We start from the raw sequence: 14,961 nt of genomic DNA, 5'->3' as shown, positions 1-14,961 counted from the left end.
GGGCAGCGGAGTTCAAACAGTGTGAACACTTGTATGAGCTTGTACCCTGTCTGTGACAGTCATACAAGGTGTCCTCCGGTAAAAACCCACTTTTTCCGGCAGTGTATTCATTACCGAGATTCCGGCAGCCCTTCCATTACCGAGATTCCGGCAGTCCCTCCATTACCGAGTGTTTGGTCATCTGTGTGTATTACCACTCTCACAACCGAGTTTTTGACCACCTGTGCATATTACCGCTCTCACTGCCGAGTTTTTGATTGCCTGTATTCATTACCGAGTTTTTTGCACCCATTGCCGAGTTTTTGATCACCGGTATCAATCAGCAGTCCTCATTACCGAGTTTTTTACTGCCTGAATCCATCACCGAGTTTTTGGTCACCTCCGGACTTCAATGCCGAGTTTTTGACCACCGGTATCCATTGCTTGTCCTCATTACCGAGTTTTTGGACACCTCCAGCCTTCAATGCCGAGTTTTTATTACTGAGGTCTGTAATCCCGGTGCTCACTGCCAGTGCTCTCGCTGACCTCTGGCCTTCAATGCCGAGGTTTGAATACCGAGATCGGTAATCCCGGTGCTCACTGTTGGTCCTCTGGCCTTCAATACCGAGTTTTTGTTACCGAGGTCGGCAATTGTGCTACCAGTGGTGCTCACTGTCTCAAACAGCGAGCTCACTGTCAGACACAGTGAGCTCAACATGTTGCCCATCTCTGTATCTGTCCCTCATTTTTTTGGAATGCACCTCTGCATCACATCTGAATGTATTGCAGCACCTTGCAGCATATTTATATGAGTTGGTCTGCCTGTACTGAACACCTTCTACCTGAGAAGTCACCCTTCACAGCAGCATGCGTAGATGTTATTTAACCTCGCTGTTTTTTGGATCAGGGAGGAGCATGCAAGAGCTGTGGGTGTGCAAATTTGGAGGGCAGTAGCTGCAAAAGTGAGGGAGTAGTGTGGTATGATATTTTAAAATGACATACCACACACAGAAATGGGATGGGAGTGTATCACATTCCGAACACCTGGATATATTCATAGACAATATTATTAATGCAATGCAGAAGAGAGCGCACACAAATCAGGATTTCCGGTGAAGATACAAGATATCTGTGGAAAGTGGAAGTTCTGAGAAAACACGACATGCATAAGTTCATGTGCAGACATGATATAAACATGCTGTTTGCTGCATCACAATTGGGTACTATTGGGGTGCTCAGATCGGAATTTTCAAGCTTATCGGTGATGAGATGTATATGGGGCATCATATGTCATTATTTCATGACATACAGTATCTTGACACAGCATATGCTCCGATTAGAATGCGAAAACATGGAATAGAACAGGGTAGAGCATAGCTATCCAACGCAGAAGAGAACTTGAAAAACGGTTGAGAATCAGTGGAGATGTGCAAGGTGAGCCAGAAGTGTGGTTGCAGTGAAAAGCGAGGTCAGAGTACATTCAGCATAAACCACACTTCTGGCTCACCTTGCACATCTCCACTGATTCTCAACCGTTTTTCAAGTTCTCTTCTGCGTTGGATAGCTATGCTCTACCCTGTTCTATTCCATGTTTTCGCATTCTAATCGGAGCATATGCTGTGTCAAGATACTGTATGTCATGAAATAATGACATATGATGCCCCATATACATCTCATCACCGATAAGCTTGAAAATTCCGATCTGAGCACCCCAATAGTACCCAATTGTGATGCAGCAAACAGCATGTTTATATCATGTCTGCACATGAACTTATGCATGTCGTGTTTTCTCAGAACTTCCACTTTCCACAGATATCTTGTATCTTCACCGGAAATCCTGATTTGTGTGCGCTCTCTTCTGCATTGCATTAATAATATTGTCTATGAATATATCCAGGTGTTCGGAATGTGATACACTCCCATCCCATTTCTGTGTGTGGTATGTCATTTTAAAATATCATACCACACTACTCCCTCACTTTTGCAGCTACTGCCCTCCAAATTTGCACACCCACAGCTCTTGCATGCTCCTCCCTGATCCAAAAAACAGCGAGGTTAAATAACATCTACGCATGCTGCTGTGAAGGGTGACTTCTCAGGTAGAAGGTGTTCAGTACAGGCAGACCAACTCATATAAATATGCTGCAAGGTGCTGCAATACATTCAGATGTGATGCAGAGGTGCATTCCAAAAAAATGAGGGACAGATACAGAGATGGGCAACATGTTGAGCTCACTGTGTCTGACAGTGAGCTCGCTGTTTGAGACAGTGAGCACCACTGGTAGCACAATTGCCGACCTCGGTAACAAAAACTCGGTATTGAAGGCCAGAGGACCAACAGTGAGCACCGGGATTACCGATCTCGGTATTCAAACCTCGGCATTGAAGGCCAGAGGTCAGCGAGAGCACTGGCAGTGAGCACCGGGATTACAGACCTCAGTAATAAAAACTCGGCATTGAAGGCTGGAGGTGTCCAAAAACTCGGTAATGAGGACAAGCAATGGATACCGGTGGTCAAAAACTCGGCATTGAAGTCCGGAGGTGACCAAAAACTCGGTGATGGATTCAGGCAGTAAAAAACTCGGTAATGAGGACTGCTGATTGATACCGGTGATCAAAAACTCGGCAATGGGTGCAAAAAACTCGGTAATGAATACAGGCAATCAAAAACTCGGCAGTGAGAGCGGTAATATGCACAGGTGGTCAAAAACTCGGTTGTGAGAGTGGTAATACACACAGATGACCAAACACTCGGTAATGGAGGGACTGCCGGAATCTCGGTAATGGAAGGGCTGCCGGAATCTCGGTAATGAATACACTGCCGGAAAAAGTGGGTTTTTACCGGAGGACACCTTGTATGACTGTCACAGACAGGGTACAAGCTCATACAAGTGTTCACACTGTTTGAACTCCGCTGCCCCAACCAGAGCATATAAGGCACTAAAATCAAGTGCGCTATTCTCGGCACACCCGTGCGCATCTACCGAACGCATTACCGAAAAAAACGAGGTTCACCGGGGGACAACTCGTACGACCGTCTCAGACGGAGTACAAGCTCGTACGAGCTTTTGTAGTGTTTCAATTCCGCCACCTTGACCATGCCACGCACAGCAATAAAACAAAGTGCGCTGTGTTCCAGTGATCTCCGGCAATGCATTGCATGCGTTACCGGAAATTTTTGATACCCACCAGGAGCACCTCGTACGACCGTTCCAGACGGGGTACAGGCTCGTACGAGTCTGCACACTGTTTCGACAATATCTTCATAACTACGGCTTGTACAGCAATGAAATCAAGTTCGCTATTCTCAACGCATCAGTAATTCTTCCTTCGTCGGACTGGGTCTGAAAAGGTCAGTACAGACCAATCTGACCCCTTTCTGACCTGTCCGACTGTCCGATATCCGACCTCGCAAAATTTGCCATCCGACTTTTCTATATCCTCGTAATCTGACATTCAGACCCGATTCAGACCTCAATCCGACATCCAGACTTCAATCCGACATTTGTGAGAGACACAATTCGGGCTGAAAAGGGCGGTAAAATGGATATATTGAGTACTCTATACATGTACGTAGTTCTTCTACCAAAACGACGTCCAAGCAATTGCCGTGTGCCCTCCTGGGAGACGTATGGTGGGCACACCGGCGCGTAGAACTCCCCCGGCCGGCGGCGGCGCAAGGCACGTTGTGTACGACAACGCGCTCGGGCACGGAGGGGAAGCGCGAGCGCCGCGTCACGTCTGGGAACGCGAGCCTATGTGCCTCGGCAGTGACGTTGTGGCATGCGAGGCGAACACCGTGAATCGCGGCAGAATGAGTTGACGCGGGGGCGAGGACATTATGCCAGAGGCCCGATTCCACGCAACGTGCGCGCGGACTAGGCGTGCGACGCCAGCGATGCGGGAGACACAGGCGACGAGGGAACGATGCCGGCGAGATGGGCGACGCGGGGGCGACAAGGTGGTAACGCGGGCCCGACACGGTAGACGTGGGCGACGTGGGCAGGCGAGGCTGGTGACGCACATGTTGTTGACTGTTGTCGCGGATTAAGATGGTAGCTCACAGCGTTCGCGACCTCGCCGTCGCGCCCGAGAAAGCAGTGGAGCTTGTACCGGTCCACGTTGGCAGGGTCCTCGGCACTCAGCCAGTTCATGCCCTCCGTGCTGCCGATAAGCCTGGGGGCGAGCACATTTGAGCAAGTGCGGTCTTGCGTGAGACGGGAGAAGCGAAGGGGTTGAGTGTGAGTGCGGGGCGGTCGAAATAGAAGTGGAGGGACTCACGTGAAGAACTTCTTCAACCGCGAGTACCGCAGAGACTGAGAGAGGAAGACGGTGAGTTCTCGAGAACTTACGTCCATTGTGGGGACCCCACTCACTTGCGTCCACGGCAGCTTTCGCTGCGGATACGTGCGCCGCTTGGTAGCGTGGGTGTGTGATCATGGGAGTGTCGGGGTATCTCAATCGGAGCAGGGCGAGTGTTGGTCTTCACGGAAGCGGATGAAATGGGTGTTGGGTACTCACCTACCACTGCTGTTGCGAGTATCAAGGGGGTTCTACGAGGTCGTGAGTGCCCGCTGGTGGTGCGTGGCGCACCGGTGGGGCCGTTCTTGACCTCGAGCTGGCGCTGGAGCTCCTCGCGTGGGAGGACCTCATTCTCCTGCTTGAGCTTGTGGATGCGAATCAGAGGCAGGGGGATAGTGGCCGCCCACTCGGAGTGATGCGGGTAACGCAGGTAACGCGAGCGAGGGGGCTAAGGTCAAGGGCACAAGGATGGGCGAGGCGGGGCGAGGTCAAGATGGTGAGGGCGGAGTTATGGCGAGGACGGAGGGTAGACGGGATGGTGGAAGATGGACGACGTGCTGGCAGCCGGAGGTGCGGCTCTGCCTCGGGGACGCGTGGGAACCGACGTATGCCGCGCGGACTCCAGCGCCTGGCAATGCCAGCACCACCACTCTCACCACAGCCTCCACGCCGAGCGGTACGCATGATACCCTTATTCCTCTCCCCGCCCGCCTCTTACCAACCTCCAACTGAACACGCCCGTCTCAGGCGGCCTCAATGCATGTCTGCACACGCCTGCCATGCTCCCCGTCCCATCCGACGGCGGCGAACACCTGCTCAAAGTGCGTATTCACCCCCGAGTCCGTCTACGTGTATCGTTGACACGGCCCTTCTCCCTCTTCCTCGCCGCCGGCATCCCCTTCGTTATCCGCGTGTCCCTCCCTGCCCTCACTCGACGGCACGACATCGATGTCTGCGTACTACGGTCTGTCTCCACCCCTCCATCCTCGTTCTGCATGTCCGACCTGGCGCGCCCAAGAGGACACCTGTTGGAGAAGACGGCGGTGACGGCATAGAGATTTGCGTTCACACTCACTGTGGGTTACTGCCGCGTCGTACGAGCCCGTGCGGTGGCGTACAGCCCGCACACGCCGACCGTGCATCCACCCTACTGATGCGCAGCGCAGGTAGGCCAAACGGGAGACCCTGTGGCCTGATGGTTCGGCGGTGGCGTGGACCTCGCGCTCTCATACCCGTATGAGGAGAGGGTGCGTTCAACTGCCCCGCGTCTGCGCGGCTCACGTCGCCCTCTTCTCGCACCACCCATTTCACCCGCCTAGCCCATCTCGCCCGCGTCGCCTGTATGTTCTGCGTCGCCCCTGTGTCGCTTGCGTCTCCCACATTGCCCATCTCACCCCCGTGTTTCCCGCATTGCCCTTGTCCCGCCCTCGAGTCGCTCGCGTCACCCCCACGCTGCTTGTGTCGCCTCCCTCTCCCTCCTCCATGACGTCGTACAAATATTCTGTGGCGCATACACAGTGGACCTGTGCTCGCGGACGACGTTCGTGCGGTAGTTCCTCACGCGATACCGCTTCGCTTGCTGTATTTAGAATGTACACGGTAGAATACAATCAAATATATCGTTGGTGAAGTCTCATAATTGTGTGGCTCGACAAAGCATACCCTATAGCTCCAGTCAAACAGGTGCTCGGCACCAAAAAATCAGATGGTCGGATGGGTCAGATGAGGGTCGGATGTCGGACAGCCCAAAAGTCCGACTTTCAGACAGATCCGACGAAGGAAGAATTACTGATGCGTATCCGTGCCCATCTACCGAAAGCATTACCGGAAAAAAATGAGGTCCGCTGGGGACAACTCGTACGACCGTCTCACACAGGGTACAGGCTCGTACGAGCCTGCACACTGTTTCGACTCTCCCACCTTAACTACAGTGCGCAAAGCGACGAAATAAGGTTTGCTGCGTTCCGGTAACCTTCGGCAATGAACGCCATGCATTGCCGAGATTTCCGGGTGTCCGCTCTTCCGGAGGTACTCGTACGACTGTCTGAGACAGGGTACAGGCTCGTACGAGCCTGAGCACTGTTCTGACCCTCCCTCTGTAACCACGATATGCACAGCAATGGAATTTGATGCGTTACGTTCAGTACACTCGCGCGCATATGCCGAATCCGTTACCGCAATATTCCAGGTGCACACCGGAGGTGCCTCGTACGACCGTGACAGACGGCTACAGGCTCGTACGAGCCTGGGCAGCGTTTTTGTTACCCCAGGCCAACCATGGCACGCATCGCAGCGAAATTGAGTGCGCTGCGTTCGGTACAGTAACGCGCATCTGCCGAATCCATTACCGCAATATTCCGGGTGCACACCGGAGGTGCCTCGTACGACCGTGACAGATGGCTACAGGCTCGTACGAGTCTGAGCAGTGTTTTCAATGCCCTGGGCCAACCACAGCACGCACAGGGATAAAAACGAGTGTTCCGAGCTCGTACGACCCAGGGGAACGTAGCGAACGCATTACCGAAACGTACGGTGCAGTAGGGCGCAATGTAGGCAGTGGGACGTGCCACTACCGGAGCCGGCGTCCCCTGCTGTATCAGCCCGGTATTGGCTTCCCAGGGGCTGTAGAATATCGTTTTCATTGTTGTTGTACCAATTAAAATGTACTAGGGTATGTAGGAGAGTTGGAAAAGCACTAAGCTATCAAGGGGAACTACCTGCCCCCCACATCTCGTACGACCGTTACTGACGGCTACATTACCGGAGCTCGTACGAGCTCGTATGGCCGTTACCGACGGCAACGCGGGCACCTCGTATGGGCGTTACCGACGGGCTACAGCACTGCCACCGAGTGCCGCGCGCGCGTCGAGGCGGCTGTCGCGGGGTTCGAAGCCCAGGGGCTCACGATGACGCTGCGGACGCCGACACGCACACGCTATCGCCGTACGGTGCAGACGTACGAGCACAACACCTTCGACCGCGCTCGGCCTTTGTCCTCGCGCACTTCGCCCATTCCGTCTCTCGAACCTCTCGCGGTCAGTCCGCAAGCACTCCAAGATCACGATTGCACCCCAGAGCCGTCCTCATACGCCGGTCAACTGAACAAGTTGGTTCACAGCCTGAAGGCTGATTTGCATGGAAAACGAGGCGAAACGGGATCGGGTAGTTGTCCATGGCTGATGGATGTTCATACCCACTCGTTGGGAACCCGACTACCTTATGTTTCCGCGCTTGTCCACCTGTCGCCGCTTTGCCCTTTCACACCCCGAGTTTACGTGAATGCTGGCGGACTCCGGAGCGTCTGGGGCACGATCCTTATCCTTGGCGAGTCAGCTGCAGGTAAGCTCTGTACGTGGTGATACGCACGTGCCGTGACCGCTGTACGGTGCACCGCGACTACGCTAGCGCCTGCGCGCCGCCGCCCACCTTGTCCTCGCTCGTCCTCGCACATCTCGACCATTCCGCTGCGCATACCCGTCGCGATCTGCCCGCGAGGACTCCAGGATTAACGCCCCAGCACCACAGTCCCGACGCGACACTCGCGGACGCACCGTGGCGCGGCCCACGCCCGCTCGTAGTCATCACCTGCCCGCACTCGATCCCCATCCTCCACAGCCTGACGACACGTTCTTGTCTCGTGATGGTACCCCACTCCTCATATCGTATGTTTATTCTTCTCTCCTGCTTTATTTTTGCTCTATTTCGTATCCTCGTATCCACTTCGCGAGCCCCCCATTTCGGCTCATGCTGCCTCGGTCTATCTGCGCTCACATCCCCGCTCCATCTACGCGTGCAGTGTGCTCATCTAGTCTCGCCTTCGGCTTCGACTTCGCGCACGCCCACGTTCACGTCCACGCTTTCGCGCACGCCCCCATATTCGCCCTCGCCTTCGCCAGCGCCCGTGTGCGCGACCTCGTCCATCTCTCGCGTCTATCCCCGCGGTGTCCTCCTTGCACTCGCGCGATCCTCCAATCCATCCTCCCTTCGCGCTCGCTCTCCCCGCGGCGCGTCGTATCTGCTTCTATACGACTTCCTGCGACTCACGCTTACGCTCACTCGCTCACTCGCCCTCATCCTTGTTGATTCCTGAGCCCAGAGTTGACTGCACATTAGTGGCTCAGATATTTGTGCTTTCACTGAAAATCACACGTTTCTTCAAAGGGCCCTGTGCAAGCTCCCGCTATCCTGAAGAGTGTTTGTCGCAATTGTGGTCTCCCCATCTCCTTGGAATACCCTCAGAGGGGTCGCTTGGTGTCGTCTGCGCGCCATGATGCGTCTCTACTGTGGCTGCTGCACGAATCTCGCTGTCTACGTCCGATGATGAGGATTCCGACAGCGATTTGACTAAGGATGGGGACTGGTAGGGCTATTCTCCGCAGCACTAGACCTTCATTACATTTCGAATTAGTTTCATGTTACTTACACGTGTTACAAATGGCGTCTGAGGGTCGGTTTGTTAGTAACATATGTTACAGACGGCCTGGAATATGTAGTCGAACCCTACACCCTATCGTTCATGCCCCTCACAACTTCTACGCTCCCGATAGGCTACGGCTCCGGAAACCGGCCGTCATCTGTCTCCTTCGTCCTACCCGACCATTCATGCCTCGGTTTGTTAGTAACATATGTTACAGACGGCCTGGAATATGTAGTCGAACCCTACACCCTATCGTTCATGCCCCTCACAACTTCTACGCTCCCGATAGGCTACGGCTCCGGAAACCGGCCGTCATCTGTCTCCTTCGTCCTACCCGACCATTCATGCCTTACAGGGCCTAAGTACGTACGCTCACGATACTAGGCTATGGCTCCGATCGGACACGGGCTTACTGCTCTATATATATCGCGGTAAGCCCAACCACGCCCGCTCCACTCGCACACATGACATTCCACATCTTGATGTCTCTTGCTGCGTGTGGTTCAAAGACTTGGACTTTACATTGCCGCCACACGTGTTGGATACCCGCCATCCACTCTCCGTTCGCATGGCACCACGATGTCTCCAGCCTGGCTGAGACGCCCCCAGATGGAAACGGCCATGTGCGCACAGGCATAACGGCGCGTTGTTGTCGCCGTCCGAGGTCCTGAATTGCTCTTTTCCAGGTTGTCGCACCACAACGAAACCCGCCCTGGTCTCCGTCTGCCACCGCCCCATGCTGATGGCGCGAGGGACTCCGGGACAGCTTGTCTCCGAATCTTCGATTGCCGTGTTTGCTGATGTCGATGGATCACTCACAGTGATGCCAAGATATATGAACAGCAGCTCCAGTGTCCCTCGTCTTCCCCCACCCTACTCTTTCTTCCTTAATCATGTTGACATTCAATGTTCTACTCTCCGTTTTTCTTTACGCGAACACCGTTCGCGCTGCTTCCTCCGGCTTCCGTATCTCCACTTCTGCCGCAGGATATGTCGCCACCTCCGCCACCTCCATGGGCGATGTAGTCTCCACCAACGATAACAACATGGTGAGCGTCATCAAGTTGTGTTACTGTTTTCGCACCTTCTGATCATCCGTCATTGCTCCAGTACACCGTCAACATTACTCTCGGTGGTGAAGGTGAGACACAAGGCGGCAATCTCCGCTCCGTTTATACTATCATCCTTATGCGCGTCCTTAGCCTTCATTGTCCAACTCGATACCGGATCAAGCGACCTCTGGTTGAACACCACCGGGCGCAACGTGCAGTTCACCAATACAACTGATCTCAACATCACCGAGAGTTATGGGAAGGGCAGCGCATCGGGCTGGCTTTCGTTTGCCGATATGACTATCGGCGACTTCTCCGTTCCCAACCAAGGTGAGCGCATAGGCTATTCGTCCACTCAGTGCTGCTATCCTCACCACGACCTCTCAGCTTTCGTCAACGCCGTCGAGATCAAGGACATGCCTTCCACGTTCGACGGCATCCTTGGCATGGCGTTCGACACTGCAGTCATTTACCCTGTCGTGCAGGAAAACTGGGGCACGGAAGCGGCCGACGCTCTCGCGCGCTCGCCGATCACCAACCTCTTTGCTCTCGACCCTACGACCCCCAACTTCTTCGACGTGCAGCTCGCCCGGGTGTCCCCCGATCCTAACAACGTTGCCGAAGGTGTATTCCTGATCTCCGAACATGACGATGCATTCCAGAACATCACGTCAGCTCCGATGCTCCCCAGCCTTACTCCTCAGCACTGGAGCCTTGCCATGGATGGCTTGACGGTCGATGGCACGCCGTTCGCCTTCAATGCCTCGCGGGTACCTGGAGTTCCCACTGGAAAGGTCGCTGCAGTGCTCGACACCGGCTTCTCCCTCCCGCAAATGCCGATTGCCGCTGTGAACGCGATCTACGAGTCTCTCCCGGGTGCGCTTTACGACCCCGAAGTCGGTTGGGTGGTGCCTTGTGATGCGGCGCCGACCGTGGTGTTCACCTTTGGGTGTGTCGTCCTCTCCAAGCGCTGTGAATTAGGTGCTGACGATGCTTCGCTAGCGGCCAGGACATCCCGGTGCATCCGCTCGACTTGACATTCACCCAGGTCCTTGCCTTCCCCTCCGGCAACTTCACGGGATGCTTTGGCTCATTCCAAGCACTGACTCTCGACCCCACCGAGTTCGTCGGCTTCGACCTCATCCTAGGGGACTCTTTCCTCCGCAACGTATACGCCTCGTACGTCGATCCCCCGGTGTCGCGTCACCTGCCCATCACCTGACCGTCCCTTCTTCCCTTCCATCCACAGGTACAACTATGGCAACTACCAGCCGAACACGACCTTCGACGGCCAGGGCCCCTTCGTCCAGCTGCTCCCCACCACCGACGCCTCTACGATGCAAGCCGAGTTCGTCGCGAACCGGACCGCCGCCCTCGCGCTGCTCCCGCCCGCCAGCGACCCCGCGACGCTCGCCAAGCTCGACGCCTCGTCCTCCGCCTCCTCCCCCGACGCCTCCTCCGCCTCCGCCGCCGGCGCCCTCGACGAATCCGCCTCGTCCGCGTCCGGGAGCACCGACAGCTGGGGCAAAAAGTACGGCACAATCGCGCTCGCGCTCCTCGGCGCGAACCTCGCCGTCGGTCTCGTCCTCCTCGGCCTCACGCTCACGATGTGCATGCGCTCGCAGAGCCAGGGTGCGCCGGGCCGGTACGCGCCCGTGGGCGCCCGTCCGCTCCAGATGCAGCAGGGCGACGAGGAGGAGCGGGCGCATCTGCGGTATAACGACTGAGTGAGGGTCGGGTGGAGTGGTTTGGAGGGCGAGGCTGCGGTCAAGCTGCGGTGCCGCGGGCGCGCGATTGGACTTCTACAACATTGACGTGTACCGTACGACTCGGACATTACTTATACAGTCGCTTTCTGTTCTTTCCTCACGCGAACGCTGCACGCGCTCGTGCGTGATCTGCGATGCCAGCGGGGCGATCACCCCGTTCAAGTTCGATAACCAGCGCGATTAGCCACCCGTTCTGCCCAAATGTCCATCACAGTGCTATATTCCTGGACCGTGAGGCGCAAAGAGAGAGCTTCAGCCTCACGAAACTCGTGCTGGGGGACATTGATCGTACCTCGACAAAGACACTCTTTACCGTCGAAGATCTGGCAACGCCGCAAACCGATCCATGATGATGATCCAAGCTTGATCCAAGCACTGAGGATATTGAATACCGTCCATTATAATGCAAAGATGGCGGAGTGAGTACAGTGCCTTGACGTCTCTAGGTGTGCATGTTCGACTCCACGTTCGACCGTGGTATTTTAGTTGTCTGCTGATCTTCGGCGCCAGTTGGGGCCACCTGCTATGCTTCAAGTGCCCCGTATTTGCCCTGGGGAAATGGTTGTGCGTTCAAACTTCAGCGAACGGTACCAATTCTTATTCACGTACTGCGGTCCCTCCCGCACGTGCACCTCGAGCTGTACGAGGATCACTACTCATTCGAGGAGTACTTCTACCGGCTTCTCCCCGGCACCCTGCGCGGCGTCGCGCCCGTCGTCGCAGGCTTGCCCATCGCCGCGCTCACGCTCGATGTCACCTACGGGCGCGCCGACGCCGACGGGGGCCAGCCGTGGAGCGCGCTCTTCGCCGCGCTGCACGTCGCCGGCTTCACGGGCTGCGGCGCCGTGCTTCGCGCCCTCGCGTCCGACGGGCGCCCGCAGGGGGCAGCGGCGGGCGACGGCAGAGGGCCCGTGATGTGCCCGCTACTGTCCCGCTTGCGCATCGGAGGCCCGCAGGCGGTGGTCACGGGAGGCGTGAAGTCGTTTGCGGCGCTCGCGGAGATGCTCGAGTGGCGTGACGCGCGGGGGGCGGCGCGGGTCGAGGAGCTCCAGGTCGGGTTTGTGGGCTGCGCGAAGGAGCTCGCGAAGCTGCAGGCGGAATACGGGCCACGGGTGGCGCGGTTGGTGGGGAGTGTTGTGTTCGATCACGTGTCAGCGGGACTGAGGCACGATAGGATCGGAGTTGAGCTGTGGCCGCTGGTTCAAGTTCGCGAATGCAATTCGTGGGGTGAGCGGGCGATATCGGGACTGATTCGAGTCGAGGTGGCTAACGCAATGTTTGCAGGCATTTGAGTGATACAAACTGCGATTGATGTTGAGGGGAGGACCAAGCCGGACGGGGCACGGAGCCTTTTTGCATGATGATCTTGTCGCAGTCGGTGCAGGTAGAGATTGAAGAGAACGACATCCGGTATCGTCCTGATGCGGTCGCGTCAGAAGAAGAAAACAGCAAAACATACAACGGAGACTCACCCTCGCATCTCCTCAGATCCCCCAAATCTGACGCGTGAAGCTGTCCACGTACTCCACGTACTCCCATGTCACCGTCCCGACGACAGACGCCTCGAGAGAAGGCAGGAACCGCGTCTGCGCGCCGTGGAAGGCGTCTTCGTCGCTGTACATCAGCGTCATCTTGAGCGTCTGGAGCGGTGCGTCGCGGGCGGTGCGCCATTCGAGCACGTCCACAAGGGCCACGAGCAGAGCGTTCTCGCCTTTGCACGGAGTCCCAATGACGAGACGTTGCAGCCCGGGGCAGAATATCGACGACCGGACACCGGCCCCCGCGTTTGCTTCGCTGTCTTCGCCAGAGTCGTCAGCGGGGGATGACATCAGCGCTTCCAGCGCGGGCGCGAGCGACCCCTGCCCCGCCAGGCGCAGGTCGGTGAGGTGCGGGAACCCCCGGAAAAACGCGGCGAAGTCGGCCGAGGTCATGTCCTGGAATGCGAGCGACAGGTGGACCGCGGTGACACGCGCGCCGGGGAGCATGTACGCGACGTCGCGCACGCATTGGGACGCGCTGCGTTGGAACACGCCCTTGAAGTCGTGCTCGGTCGCGAGGATGAGGGTGCAGGCGCAGTCGTCCGTGGAGCTCACGGGGGCGCGGGGGGACGCTTTGAAGGTGTAGAGGAACTGGTTGAGAGTGGAGAGTTCGATAGTGGAAGTGTCCTTGAGGAAGGGGAAGATGGCGGGGAGGCCTTGTTCATCGCAGGCGGAGAGGATGGAGGAGAAGCCGCGGTATGTGCCCGAGTTGATAACTCCCATGAGGTCTTCCGTGATGTGGATATGCACAATGCTTGGAAGACGGAGGAATGAGAGCAGCTGCTTGTGGATGTCCGTAGGGTGGTCGAGACGCAGGCTGCGGAGACGTGGAAGGGTGACTGGCTGCAAGCCAGTGGAGAGAGGGATGCTGTCGAGGTGGTTGAGGCACGAGCGGAGGGAGAGTGTAACCAGGCTAGTGCACGTCGATAGGATCTCGTGGAGATCATTCCAACCAGACGTCCATGGAGCCACAGAGAGGTCCAGGTGTTCCAACTGCGCATACAGCGACTGGTCCACAATGGGATCCACGTAGCGAAGGACGAGAGTACGCAGATGGACGAAGGAGGGGATGTCGAAGGCGATGGGGTTGAGCCATCGCACACAGGAGATCGTAAGAGTGCGGAGAGGCGGGTCGCTGGACAAGAACTCACGAAGCGCACGCGCCCATTCCATGCCCATCTCGTCGTGCGACAAAGTGCATAGATATTGAGAGTGTTGGCGAAGGATGTTGAGGGTGGATGGCGCGCTGGGGCCGTTGATGCCATGGAGGTAGATATCGAGGCAGGGGCTGGTGGCCTTGGCACGCTCGAGGCAGAGCTTGAGCCAGTCGGTGCGCGGGGAATGGAGGTGAATGCAACGCCAGTACTCGCGTGTCGAGCAAATGAACCTGCGCCAAAGGCTGCATACTGCCAGGAGAGTGGTCCATGCGGTGTGAGTCGTCTTCGTGGGGCGCACAAAGCTGTCTCGGGGGAGACCAGCGCCGAGGTGGGATGGGGTGATCTGTGAGGCAGCATAGACGCAGCTGAAGACGTTGTGGAGAACTTCGAGGGGGAGGGTATGAATGGGGATTCTCTCGCCGCTGAGCTCCCTCTCCCGCTTCTCGAGTCTCCCGTTCATCGTCTCTCCGGCGTTATCGCGGTGAGGTCCGAGTTCCATGCTACTAAACGTGCAAGATAAGAACGACGGACGGCTCTCTACACGACTCGAAACGCACCGGCCGGGTGGAGTTAGAGGAAAGCTCCAGCATGCGGTTGAGGTTGCAGCGATGCGACGAGTCGTCGAGGCAGGTTTGGCGTTCTCAGGAGAGCAGAGTGGTCCCGAGATATGTGCGACGGAACGCGGAGCAGTGAGCGGAGATGGAGAGGAGGATTGGCGCGATCATGGTCGTTCCGGAAGAGGTGGGG

The 14,961-nt window shown here is 56.6% G+C and overlaps 5 protein-coding genes across 5 annotated transcripts; 3 read left to right on the top strand and 2 right to left on the bottom strand.

Moving 5' to 3' along the window:
• Positions 1-344: 344 nt before the first annotated feature.
• Positions 345-706, bottom strand: BXZ73DRAFT_82073 (uncharacterized protein; the record flags this gene model as incomplete). The annotated part of the gene is made up of 2 exons (XM_048023638.1): positions 345-487; positions 526-706. 2 exons carry the CDS (start codon positions 704-706, stop codon positions 345-347), a joined length of 324 nt encoding a protein of 107 aa, XP_047872078.1.
• A 1,487-nt stretch (positions 707-2,193) lies between these two features.
• On the top strand, positions 2,194-2,555 carry BXZ73DRAFT_82072 (uncharacterized protein; the record flags this gene model as incomplete). The annotated part of the gene is made up of 2 exons (XM_048023637.1): positions 2,194-2,374; positions 2,413-2,555. The coding sequence occupies 2 exons, from the start codon at positions 2,194-2,196 to the stop codon at positions 2,553-2,555; spliced, it is 324 nt and encodes a 107-aa protein (XP_047872077.1).
• Positions 2,556-9,591: 7,036 nt separating this feature from the next.
• On the top strand, positions 9,592-11,477 carry BXZ73DRAFT_93040 (aspartic peptidase domain-containing protein; the record flags this gene model as incomplete). The annotated part of the gene is made up of 6 exons (XM_048026566.1): positions 9,592-9,747; positions 9,809-9,839; positions 9,901-10,080; positions 10,138-10,699; positions 10,753-10,929; positions 11,000-11,477. 6 exons carry the CDS (start codon positions 9,592-9,594, stop codon positions 11,475-11,477), a joined length of 1,584 nt encoding a protein of 527 aa, XP_047872076.1.
• A 600-nt stretch (positions 11,478-12,077) lies between these two features.
• Positions 12,078-12,815, top strand: BXZ73DRAFT_107124 (uncharacterized protein; the record flags this gene model as incomplete). Its single annotated transcript, XM_048016835.1, has 3 exons — positions 12,078-12,083; positions 12,158-12,631; positions 12,804-12,815. 3 exons carry the CDS (start codon positions 12,078-12,080, stop codon positions 12,813-12,815), a joined length of 492 nt encoding a protein of 163 aa, XP_047872075.1.
• Positions 12,816-13,003: 188 nt separating this feature from the next.
• Positions 13,004-14,674, bottom strand: BXZ73DRAFT_107123 (uncharacterized protein; the record flags this gene model as incomplete). Its single annotated transcript, XM_048016834.1, has 1 exon — positions 13,004-14,674. One exon carries the CDS (start codon positions 14,672-14,674, stop codon positions 13,004-13,006), a length of 1,671 nt encoding a protein of 556 aa, XP_047872074.1.
• Positions 14,675-14,961: the final 287 nt, after the last annotated feature.

Source organism: Epithele typhae, assembly GCF_022376455.1.
Source record: "Epithele typhae strain CBS 203.58 chromosome Unknown BXZ73scaffold_100, whole genome shotgun sequence".
Lineage (NCBI taxonomy): Eukaryota > Fungi > Basidiomycota > Agaricomycetes > Polyporales > Epitheliaceae > Epithele > Epithele typhae.
Note: the sequence above shows the minus strand (reverse complement) of the source record. Positions and strands in the feature narration are given on the sequence as shown.